General features: G+C 44.5%; 1 protein-coding gene across 9 annotated transcripts in view; it reads left to right on the forward strand.

Annotated features, from left to right (window-relative positions):
• DEPDC5 (DEP domain containing 5, GATOR1 subcomplex subunit) overlaps window positions 1-13,164 on the forward strand; it is a 78,308-nt gene that overhangs the window by 2,367 nt on the left and 62,777 nt on the right. For all 9 annotated transcript variants that reach the window (XM_044275490.1, XM_044275487.1, XM_044275484.1 and 6 more), the window contains exons 2-6: window positions 1,283-1,370; window positions 1,763-1,809; window positions 1,898-1,983; window positions 9,366-9,449; window positions 11,728-11,777. In XM_044275490.1, coding sequence (XP_044131425.1) covers window positions 1,283-1,370; window positions 1,763-1,809; window positions 1,898-1,983; window positions 9,366-9,449; window positions 11,728-11,777 — 355 coding nt within the window. The remainder of the gene's footprint in view (window positions 1-1,282; window positions 1,371-1,762; window positions 1,810-1,897; window positions 1,984-9,365; window positions 9,450-11,727; window positions 11,778-13,164) is intronic.

A 13,164-nucleotide genomic window follows, 5' to 3' on the forward strand; every position in this document is an offset into this window, starting at 1 on the left:
GAATTGTATTATCTACTATTAAAATGCATTCAACGTGAAACAAATATTGAGTGCCGATCGACTTTTCTACTACATTTTAAAGACTGATGCCCGATAATCATAAGACATGACCATATTTTTGGTCCTCATCCGATCTGCATTTTTTGCAGATTGGTTGCGGATCCGTTCATTTCAATGGGGTCACCAAAATGCAGACAGCACACCTGTGCTGTCCGCATCCGTATGTCCGTTCCACAGCCCTACAAAAAAGATAGAACATGTCCTATTCTTGTCCGTTTTCACAAGAATAGGTAATGTTACAATGGATCGGCCAAAAAAACAACAGATGCAACACCGATGTCACACGGACGCCAACCATATTTTTTGTGGATCCGCATTTTGCGGACTGCAAAATACATACGGTCATGTCAATGTACCTTTATCTTGTACAAACCACACAAGGGGACAAGGGGTCTGTTTTTTGTGGCGCACCCTGTACTTTCTTTACTTTTTTGAGCCAAACATGGTTTTGACTTAAAGAACTGCATAAACAAACCCAAACAAAACTTGCATGTGCAGGGCACCCTAAGAATTGGAGCCCAGGTGGTGGTGGAGCAGTTTTCAGCAGCTTAGTGTGTCTAGGACCTAAATATATTGGGAATATTTCAAGAACCTGAATTTTTATTGCATTTTACAGGTAGGTTTTTCTGTGATCGGGAGTTGGGTACCTATGCCAAATAATCTGCCCAAGACTCGATCAGTTGGATTTGCTGAGAGATCTCAGATGATGTCAACTTCTGACTGCACAGAATGATTCTAATATAAACTTTTTAGGCCTCTTTCACACGAGTTTGACGGATTGGCTCCGGATGCGTTCAGTGAAACTCGCACCATTTTGCAAGCAAGTTCAGTCAGTTTTGTCTGCGATTGCGTTCAGTCTTTTCTGCGCGGGTGCAATGCGTTTTGATGCGTTTTTCACGCGCGTGATAAAAAAACTAAAGGTTTACAAACAACATCTCCTAGCCACCATCAGTGAAAAACGCACTTGGTTCCGGATGCAATGCGTTTTTCATTGAAGCCCCATTCACTTCTATGGGGCCAGGGCTGCGTGAAAATCACACAATGTAGAACATGCTACATTTTTCACGCAACGCAGAACTGATGGAAAACTCGCTCGTGTGAAAGGGGCCTTACTTATTCTGCCTGCTAGAGTATAGCCCGGACAGCCTGTATTCTGGATATGGTGCAGGCGGACACCATAATAAAGCTGTTCTCATAAACTGCATCCTATCTTCTTTTACAGATGATGAACTGGTTATAAATCCTAAGATTTTCCCTCATATCAAGCTGGGAGATATTATAGAGATTGCCCATCCCAATGATGAGTACAGGTGAGAAAGTATGTGGAAGTGTGATCTCGGGAAAGGCCGATCATCATCGGTAGTCACAACCCAGCAGAGATGTAGAGTGTGGTGTTCCTGAAGCTGTGGGACTGGATGGTGTTTGGTGGAATAAAATATAGTGTGGGTGGTCCCAAACCAGATTTTATGAGCCCCCCTCCCCCCAGGTCATAATTTCAGGGGAATAGGAAGCTGCGATATGGGCTGCCGTTTGGTGGGTCCTTACTGGTGAACTGCCTTAAGGAGTTGTCATGACGCAGTTAGGTACCATAGTGTACACTAACATAAACTAGGCCATACTACACATTACAAAGGTCGATTAATCGAGTAGGCTGATACTGTGTAATTGCTCATTTATTTCATCACGTTCTTTGTGTCTTTAGTCCTCTTTTACTGCAGGTAAAGTCACTTAAGGAAGATTTGCAGAAAGGTAAATTGGGCCTTCATCTGGTTCCTTTATATCCTTTATATTCTCTTTCTTATTTGCATAAATTGGTGACCATTTCTTCTCCACGCAGAGACTGTCAGCGTTGATCAGACGGTGGCTCAAGTGTTTCGGCTAAGAGCTTACCAAGATGTTTACGTCAATGTGGTGGACCCAAAGGTAAAATTCTGCTAGGTCAGAACATTGAGAATGTACCACAGCAAAAACTCTCCTTTCTCTTAGACTTATTTACAATGCGAGGGAAAGCATAAAGGCATCCATTTTGTTAAGTCTCCATTTTATATCTATGTATAACCTGCACTAACCCTGGGTTCACACCTGAGCGTTTTACAGCGCGTTCAAACGCGCTGTAAAACGCTTAAGACATGAAAACCAATGCTTCCCTATGGGAAGGGTTCACACCTGGGCGTTTTACAGCGCGTACGAACGCGCTGTAAAACGCCCGACGCTCAAACAAGTACTTGAGCTTCTTTGGGGCGTTTTGACGCGCGTTTGTGGCCATAGGACACTGCAGTCAATGACACAAACGCGCGTCAAACGCGCGTTTACTATTACAAAAAACGCGCATAAAAACGCGCGTAAAACGCGCGTTTGAGGAACGCTTAGGTGTGAACCCAGGGTTAGGAGGAGGATTTATCCTTGGAAGGAAAAAGTACAAATTCCACAGTGGGCCCCTACTCCCTACATGCTGATCATTCATTTTCTTATCTCAAATTAAACATTGTAACTCAAAGCTTGTCTACACTTTGACACTTTTACTGCGTTTGTGTGTATAAATACGTGCACCGCTCATTAGAAGGGAATTACGAGGAAAACAACTTATATGTGGCTCTGTGTCGCGACCTCGAGCCAGCTCACCCAACTTCAGAACTTTTAGGAGACCGCATCACATCAGAAGGTCGGTTGGCGACCACTAAGTCTACTTTTACACTGGTGTTTTGGCTTTCCGTTTGTGACATCAGTTCAGGGCTCTCACAAGCGGTCCAAAACGGATCAGTTTTGCCCTAATGCATTCTGAACGGAAAAGGATCTGCTTAGAATGCATCAGTTTGCCTCCGTTCCTTCTCCATTCCGCTCTGGAGGCGGACACCAAAAGGCTGCTTGCAGGGGGCGTGGCCTGAGAGCAAGATGGACGGACGTGTCTAGCTGAGCTCCGTCATTGTTGCCCTAACTTCGCCGTTATCCTGAACTTGCCAACCACAATCATAACATCCACAGAGGAGAGAAGACCGGGACGTTCCCGCAGAACCGGGATGGCACGAAACAAGGCGCTGTCGGCGGCTGAGAAGCTCAGAGAGTTTGCCCGGTCTGAAATCCAAGATGGCGCAGGCCGCGGCCTCCCGAAGTGCCTCTCCTGCTCCCAGTAAGGACAGCGCGCCAGACACCGAACCCTCCCTCAAGCAGGTGACCGATCAACTGCCGCTCCTCTCTTTCTGGGAAGATGGAGGAGGTTAAGATGGATATCGGTCTCCTGAGGAATGACATGCAAAACATGCGTGACCGTATTGCGGAGGTGAAAAACCATGTGTCCACGGTGGAAGACCAACTGAACCCATTACCGGCCCGCTTGACTGATTTGGAAAAGAAAGTAGATTATTGGCAGCAAAAGTGCGACGACTACGAAAATCGCACACGTCGCAACAACCTACGTATAGTGGGACTTCCTGAGCATGCAGAGGGTAATAACCTGTGTGATTTTGTGTCTACATGGCTGCGAGCCACTTTCCCTGATGCCACCTTCTCCTCTGCCTTTATTGTTGAAAGGGCACACCGGGTACCGGCCAAACCGATGCCTCCTGAAGCGCCACCACAGCCGTTATTGGCGCGACTACTGATGTCTGCATATCGAGACCTCATTCTACAACTGGCCCGTCGCAAGCAAGAGCTTCACTTTGAAAATGCAAACATCATGTTTTTCCCAGGCTACGGGTAGTAGACGGAGAGTCCATTAAGTTCTTCAACACCCCTGCGGAAGCTGCGGCCTGGCTGAAGGGCAAGCCGCGTCCAACGAGATCCCAGAGATGAACACTCGTTGCAACCTCTAGATGTTATTGCCTGTCAAGGTTTTCTCTGCAGTTCTCAGGGGGATTATTGAAGATATGTTATGCCAAGTGTGTGCCTTACTCATCTTATAGTTCGGTGCAACTCATGTTTTGTCGTCCTAGAACCTGATCTTTATTGTCCAATGCATAGCATTTGTTTTCCAGTACTGTATTGTTGCACAATGTTGTTGTTCTGCATTAGCTGTTGTAAAGCAGCATCTATAATAAGCGTAACCTGTGATACTCTGCAGATTAACTGCTATAGGAGGGCATAAATATGATTGTTGGTATAGGGATGGGGGGGGGGGGCTCTTTCCTTAGATAGGTGTACTTACATACCATGAAGTTAGGGTACAAGTTCTTTACATGCTACTTAAGTTCGTTACAGTGCGAAGGGTTAAGTTAACCAATAGCACACCCCGTACACTGTTGTGCCACACAGGACCTACCACCGAGTATCCTGTTGCATATATGTGATGCCCCGGATATCTGGTGCAAGATCTGTCTTTTAGATGACTCTTAATGAATCAATATTAAATGTTTGGATTTTATTAGTTCTTAACTACCATTACATGCTTACCTATGTACTATCATATCATGTGAGAGGTATGAAGATGTATAACCGGAGGTGGGCGTATGTAGTAGAGCGTGGGGAGCGATATGCATATCTCATGATGTTACAATGGCAGACATAAGGTTAATGTCTTGGAATGTCAGGGGCCTTGGAAGTGTTAGAAAGCGTACCATGGTGTTCTCAGTGATCGGTCAGTTTAACCCTCATATCCTGTGCCTACAAGAGACCCACTTACTTCCTGACAAGACTAGGAGATTATGTAAATCTTGGATCCAGTGGTCTCGCCATTCATGCTACTCTAACCTGGCTAGGGGAGTTTCTTTTATGGTGCATAAATCCCTAAGATGGGAGGTGGAGAAACTACAGATAGACAATGCGGGAAGGTATATTTTTGTGGCAGCATATATTAATTGCATACTATATGTTATACTGGGGATCTATGTCCCTCCTCCTTCCACCCTCCAAGTAATACATCAGGCGATATGTTTCGCGGCCACTTTTCCCTCAGCATGGATTACATGTATGGGGGATTTTAACATGACCCTACACCCTCTACTGGACAGGTTTCATGGTGAGGAGCAACCACGAGGGGGTGCTCAATCGGAATCACCATTGTCCAAATTGATGACTGAGGTGGGATGGGTGGACTTATGGGGCCTTAAGCACCCTGACGATCGGGCTTACTCATGTCAGTTAACTAGTCATAACTCCTTATCCCGCATTGACTATGTATTTGGTGGCTCCACTGTGTGCTCACACCCCTCTGGCTCCATACTCCACTTGATAAGGGTGTCGGACCATAACCCTATCCTACTGTCTCTATTGATGAATGTGAGGGGCATGGGGCGTTCCATGAGGGTGCACCCCTTTTGGCTTACACTGTTCCCGCCCTCGGACCGTATCCCGGACCATCTGTCTGTGTTTTTGTCCGACCACGCTTCTTATAATGATAGGTCAATGGTGTGGGAGACGCTGAAGGCATACTTGAGAGGGTGCTTGAGATCCTCTATTTCCTTCATCAAACATAACTCTGCTAAACAAGAAAAAGACCTGGCTGAGGAATGTGCTGAAATGGAGAGGCTGTATGTTGCGGACCCAACGCCCCAGAATAGGGAGAGGCGGTTACAAACCGGTAGACGATACCTTACTTTATTACATGAAAAAGCCCAGCGCAAAATGTTCTTTACTAAGCAATCTTATTTTGAACTAGGCAACCAGTCTAGTTAGTTGCTGGGTATATCGTTCACCAGAATCGGGCATCTCCTGCTATCTTGTGTATTCGAGATGGAGAGGGCATTATAGTAGTGGAACCAGAGGCCATAGCTCACAGTTTCCGGGAGTTTTATTAAGACCTGTATAAGGCCCGAGTAGATTATACCAAGGAGACAGTTAATACTTACCTGCAGGAGTTAGAATATCCCAAGCTCTTGGAGGAGATGGCTCAATCTCTGGAGGGCCCTATATCAGATCAGGAGATATTAGAGGCCATTAAGTCCCTGGCGAATGGGAAATCTCCTTGCCCAGACGGGCTACCCCTAGAAGTGTACTCTAGATATATTGACCAATTTAGTCCCTCCTTTACTACAAATGTATCATGACTCCTTTTCGAAAGGTACCCTGCCGCCTTCACTGTACAACGCTACCATTGTGATACTCCTTAAACCAGGCAAGGATCCAGTTGATTGTGGATCATATAGGCCCATATCGCTATTAAACCTGGACTACAAAATCTTGGCTAAGATTTTATTCACCCGGATCAGTCTGGATTCTTGCCTGGTAGGTCCACAACGGATAATAATCGTAGAATACAGGTTGTCACTCAAGTAGGCCTTCAATGGGAGTCAGTGGGCCCTGGCTTCTTTGGACACTGCCTAGGCCTTTGACTCAGTGGAATAGCCATACCTACTGGCCGCCTTGGAATGCTTTGGAATAGGCCCCGCATTTATTAGGTGGATATCAATATTGTATAAACGCCCTTCAGCTGGTATCCTGGTGAATGGTATGTGCTCGGCGAACTTTGATCTGGGTCGTGGGACCAGACAAGGATGCCCGTTGTCGCCACTACTATTCGCCTTAGCGATCGAACCTTTAGCTATCCGTATTAGATCCGATGCTCAATTTAAGGGGATATCTATAGGTGATCAAGAGGACAGAGTGGGACTATACGCGGACGACATGGTACTGTTTTATGTCAGATGTGGAATCTACGCTACCTAGAGCTACTGATCTCATTGAAACATTTAGTCAATTTTCCGGTCTTAGGATAAATTGGTCTAAATCTGTTCTATAACACCGAGCTACCTATAGTCTCTGAATTTAAGTACCTAGGGATCCATATCACCAAAGATGCGGCCTCTTTCCATACTCTCAACATACAGCCTCTCCTGAACTATAGTGCAGACAAATTTAGGGTATGGGGTGGTCTCCCACTATCTGTCCCGGGTTGAATAAACCTGATTAAATTAATTATACTACCGAAGTGGTTATATGTGTTAGAGCATGCACCTTTCATTGTTCCCAAAAAGATATTCCAGCGCTATAAGTCACTAATGTCTCCATTTATCTGGGGCAATAATAGACCTAAGTTATCCATTGACGTGCTATGTCGCCCTAGAGGAAACAGAGGTATGTCCTTGCCTGACTTACATTTATATTATCTGGCGGGACAATTAGGACAGCTAAGATCATGGATCTCCTCGGGGAGCGTTCTGGTTAGAGCAGAAAGACAGCTGGCTGAATTTTTGGATATTTCCTTGTTGTGGCCAGTGTTGGAACAGCCAAAACTTTTCAGCCGGGCACTCTTGCCCGTACACACAGGATGCATTCTTATGTAGGACTGAACCCCAATATACCCTTATTAAAAAAAATATGTTTCCCTCTCTTCATACTGGGATAGATAAGCAGTTTTGGAAGGATCATGGGATTACTGTCCTGGGTGACCTATATACCAACAATGTGATTAACACCTTTGAACAACTAAAAGACCGCCATAATCTACCTAGAACCCCATTTTTTTAATACCTTCAAATACGACATGCTATGAACACTCACCTTAGGGATATCACAATAGCAATCTCTGATTACCCACTGATCGGTGTTATACGCTCCCAAGGCCCCAGGGGATTTATCTCTGCTCTTTGCACTCGCTGAGTACCAAGATGCATAGGGCCCCCCTCTTAGTACTATCCAAATGGGAAACTCTAATACCGGGCATCACGAATGAGGAAATTAGTGACCTATTAGAATCTCCTGTATTGGTTTCCTCGTCCATCAACAATAAATTTATACAGCTATGTATTACCCACCAAAGCTATCTATCGCCCGTCCGGTTACAAAAGATGGGCAAATTTTCACACTCTAGGTGTCATAGATGCGACTCGGAAGGGGCAACTTTCTGGCATCTTATATGGGAATGTCCGTATATACAAACCTTTTGGTCTGACATCACAAGCTTTCTTTCTATGCTTACGCACCTCCCGGTAGCACTAACTCCACAAATATGCCTGTTTGGTATACCTGATGAAGAGGTATACCCTCACCATGTTAGAATCCTTTTGAGAGAGACATTGTTTCTCGCACGGAAGGCTATTGCGATCCGTTGGATGGGTGAGAGACGCCCTTCTCTTAACCAATGGAAAGTACTTGTGAATAATGTGGTATCCTATGAGAATATTGTATTCAATAATCGGGGTTGTCCCCAGAAATTCTGTAAAGTATGGGGATCCTGGTGTTCATCTATGCAAACTATGTATTCAGCTCCTAGAATCTCGGACAATCTTAACGCAATGTTAGGATAAGATGGATATGTACTCATCACATGCATGTGTTCTGTCAAATATGATTGCTCTGTACATCTTTTACATACGTGAATTGTCATCTCACCTTTATTGATATTGGTATGTATATGGTGCTGTTTATGTATTTGAATGTCTTATTGACCTTCATGTATATTGATGTTCTTTGAACTTCTCTGATGATTCGTTCAATAAAACAAGTAAAAAAAAAAAAGGCCGCTTGCAGTGTTTTGGTGTCCGCCTGACGATGCGGAGGCAAACTGATCCGTCCTGACACACAATGTACGTCAATGGGGATGGATCCGTTTTCTCTAACACAATCTGGCACAATAGAAAACGGATCGGTCCTCCATTGACTTTCAATGGTGTTCAAGACAGATCTGTCTTGGCTATATTAAAGATAATACAAACGGATCCGTTCTGAACGCGTGCAGACGGTTGTATTATCTGAATGGATCCGTCCATGACGGATCCGCACAAAACACGAGTGTGAAAGTAGCCTTAGGCTACTTTCACACCTGCGTTTAGGTGCGGATCCGTCTGGTATCTGCACAGACGGATCCGCACCTATAATGCAAACGCTTAGATCCGTTCAGAACGGATCCGTTTGCATTACCATGATAATGCAAACGGATCCGTTTTGACTTACATTGAAAGTCAATGGGGGACGGATCCATTTGAAAATTGAGCCATATTGTGTCAACTTCAAACGGATTCGTCCCCATTGACTTACATTGTAAGTCTGGACGGATCCGCCTGCTGAGCGGAGCAGAGGACGAACGCTGCCAGACTGATGCATTCTGAGCGGATCCGCATCCACTCAGGATGCATTAGGGCAGTACGGATTCGTTCGGGGCCGCTCGTTAGAGCCTTCAAACGGAACTCGCAAGCGGAGCCCCGAACGCTAGTGTGAAAGTAGCCTTACTTTCAGCTGTCTCTTTTTAGTAACCGTACACACTGACGTGTGTCTTGCCAAGAAGCATCTTAAAGAATTTTATGTCACGTAGAATTAACTCTGCTTAAATAACTGGAATGGCTGTGGTTCAGTGAATGCAGATGCCCGTTGGTGTTGTGTGGGATACATGCAGATTTTCATCCACTATAACTTTTGTTTGTCCTCTGTCATCTTAGGATGTGACACTGGACCTAGTGGAGCTAACCTTTAAGGATCAATACATAGGACGTGGAGACATGTGGAGGCTGAAGAAGAGTTTGGTACGTTGTGGGATTATTAGAGAAATTTGTGGCATATCCTGTGAATATGCCATAATTATCTGTGATGACAGCAGTCCATGCCATGTGACCCTGGACCTAGTGGAGCTAACCTTTAAGGGTCAATACATAGGACGTGGAGACATGTGGAGGATGAATAGGAGTTTAGTAAGTCTTGGGAGTATCAGAGAAATTTGTGGCATATCCTGTGAATGTGCCGTAAACATCTGTGATGCCAGCAGTGTATGCCCCATGGCATCTCCCCACTCCCTCTCAGTAGGCGTGGCTGCCAGAGTGTGTTTTACCTGGTCCCATGCAGTAGGCCTCTTCTGGCCGTCTCTACCTCTTGGCTGCCTTTAGACTCTGCTCCATGTTCTAGCCTACATCAAATCTGTTGGTAACTCAGAAGAACCACCACCTGTCTGCTACTCCGTGCCTATGCTACTGTGTCACCCCTTCTTTCATGTTCATCATGAACATTGGACAGTCCATGTCACATAATAATGAATGTAATTCTAGTTTAAACTTAAAGGGGTTATCCAGTTCTAGAAATGCCCCCCCCCCCCCCCCACAATGCTTGGGCCCCTCCTATAGACCATACTTACCCTGCACCCACGTCACCCCGGATCCCTGCACAGCCGCTGCTGCATCTCCCTGTCTTGCGGGAGGGGGGTGCAGCCAATAGAAGGCCACTATGGTGACCAGCCTCCCTAGCATGACAGGTGACGTCACCCGTGATGCAAGGGGGCTGTTTTATCCGGGCTGAATCCTGACCCATTCATTTCAATGGATATGTGCACATGAGTGTTGTTTTTCACGCATCATCTTTGCGTTCTGGAAAATATACAGTATGTTCTATATTGTGTGTTTCGCACTCAACTCTGGCTCCATAGGAGTGAATGGGGCGTGAAAAACGGATAGCATCCAGATGCAGTCCAGATACAATGCGTTTTTTCACTGATGGTTGCTAGGAGAAGTTGATTGTTACTCTTCAGTTTTTCTGCACACGTGTGAAAAATGCATGCAATCCAGAAGGAAAAAAACTGAAACGCAGTCACAGACAAAACTGATTCAACTTGCTTTCAAAACCATCATTTGTTTCCTGACAGATCCTGACATAATCCATATTGCTCATGTGAAATAAACCTTAGTGCACACAAACCCCCCGTCCTAATAACACGGCAGGATGAGATAGCACTGAGCTAAAGAGCTACCTCAGTTCTCCTCACTGTCATGAATTGCAAACCTACATGCAGCTGATAAAATCTTCAGCTGTGTGTATACGAACCAGCAAAGCGACAGCTGAAATGTAGAGAGGACAGATGGGTGGGGGATGTGGCTAAGGCCTCCTGCACACAACTGTATCAGTTTTGTGTTCCGCAAATCGTGGATCCGCTGCGGTTCGTGTACATCCTGCAGTTTTCACAGGATCCACACGACAAAAAAAGGACAGGTTTTTTAATTTGCAGGCTGGCTGCATGGATACTGACAGCACACGGATGACATCTGTTGGTGCCCGTTTTTTTATTTTTATTTTTCAGACACATAAAAACGAAAGGGACCGTGTGCTATCTGCAAAAAATATGGATTGGACATGGACCAAAAACACGGTTGTATGCATAAGTTCAATTGCCTGTGTTCCCCGGAGGTTTACTAAATGCTGGCATAGCACATGGGTACCCTGTACCCATGTGCTATGCCAGGATTAGCTGAGTGGAGCTAAGCTAAAAGCTGACATGCAGGACTCTTAGCTTAGAGGAGCAAGCAGGAGCCCGCTCCGCTAATCCTGGCATAGTACGTGGGTACAGGGTAGCTAGTAAACCTCCGAGGGGCCGGAGCAGCAATATGCGCTCCTGCCCGAACTCGCTGCGCTGCGGCCCCATTCATAAAATTTCATGTCTGTACTCAGCTGTGTACAGAGAAGTAGATTTTAAGTGCATAGGGAATGGTGTGCTTTAGGGGGGGTTAAAACTGTGATAAAAATACAAAAAGCCTTAATAAAGTATATTGGAAAAAGTTTTACTATGGTATTAGAAACCGCTTTTTAAAATTTTATTAAAAAATTTAGTTACTCTTTAAGTACTTTTGGTGGGATAACCTCTTTAACAAACCCTACTAGACAGAACACTCAAAACTATAGCATGAAATATACTATATACAGTGTGGGTATATTTACATATTATATATACCGTTCAGAGCACAATGACTACTATATGTATATGTACTACTATATGTTTGTTATATGTTAATAACACTCAGCAACTCTCCGCTTGTCTTGTAGGTCAGCTCTTGTGCGTACATTACCCAGAAAGTGGAGTTTGCTGGAATCAGGTTGGTAATCAGAATTGTTCTATAGAAAAGAATCCTTTCATGGCCTGTTTTGGGCACTGATACCCACAGCAAAGATTCACATTTTGCAATGCTTAATTTTTTTTTTTTTGCATGCTGTTCCAAATTGCAGCCAATATATTTTTCAAATTCTACCCCAGGGTAGTTGGTCCCGTGAATATTTCCGTGAAAGTAAATCTTCTAGTTCTTCTGTGCCTAGGGATGTATTGTGTAACATATATTGTCGCTATAGGGGAGAGAAGAAAAGTTCCATGTTAGTTTTACCTGTATCTCCCTCCATTAGCTTTAGTTGTAACCTCTGGACATTGGTTTGTCAACCAAGTACAGAATTCTTTATGGCAAAAGAAAAGTGTATAGGTCCAGTATAGAACATGTTTGATGAAACATGCATCCTGCATATTAGCACCTTTTTGTAGTTTTATTACTTTTTTTAATTTTTAATTTTTACTTTTTAACGTAGTTATTTATGATGTAAATTAAGGAAATGAAGCATAAATGAATGTGCTAATGCCAAGAGGTGGAAGGGTATTTAGGAGAATAATTATATTCTAGAATATGGGAGCCCTGTAATTTACTGTCGCCATAATGGTTCTCTGTGTACATGGCAATACACACATCAGCTATTTTCCATCCTGCTGGATTGATTTGTCTTTGAATGGTTAAACTGGTACTACACTAGTCTGTATATGCTAATGAATGAATACACGGAAAGCTGGGTGGTCCCCAGTGTCAAAGGAGGGTGAACCACAACACCTGATGGTTAAAAATCCTGAATGGTGTAAAATAAAATTGATGGTGTACTCGCCTTTTTCTCCAGTTCTGTTCTCTGCACTGCAGGTCCGGTCCTCCTGCTTCTGCTTATTTACATACTGCAGTGGTGAGTTGCAGGTATGTGGCACGTGGCCGCTGCAACCAATGACTGTCCTCAGCAGTATACATTTGAGTTCCATGCTGGTCACTGTGCATATCACCCCTTTAATCAACATGGCAGGTGACACCGGCAGCGTGATCTCATGACACACACTCTTCTAACTGCTGTATCTGATCTGACACTCTATGCTGGACTGGGAGAGAGAAGATCGGGTTCATGTCTTTTGACACAAGGTGCTGTAGAACACCCAGTTGTCAAACTGAGGGGGAAAAAAAGAAAAAAAAATGCTTTGCAGTCGGGATCTGGATGGATGACGGTTCTGGGGGAAGTGACAGGCTTTCATAAACAGCGGTTTTCTCTGTTTTTCATGGCTTTGCGTTGCCATTTTTCACATCATTTAGAATGCTGTGCCCAAATGTTGCTTTAAATTTAAATTGAATAATTTTAGTTTTTGTGGTCAGCGGCATTTTTCCCCAAAATGCAACATGCTGTCGGCAT

This window comes from Bufo gargarizans, chromosome 1 (genome assembly GCF_014858855.1).
Source record: "Bufo gargarizans isolate SCDJY-AF-19 chromosome 1, ASM1485885v1, whole genome shotgun sequence".
Classification (NCBI taxonomy): domain Eukaryota; kingdom Metazoa; phylum Chordata; class Amphibia; order Anura; family Bufonidae; genus Bufo; species Bufo gargarizans.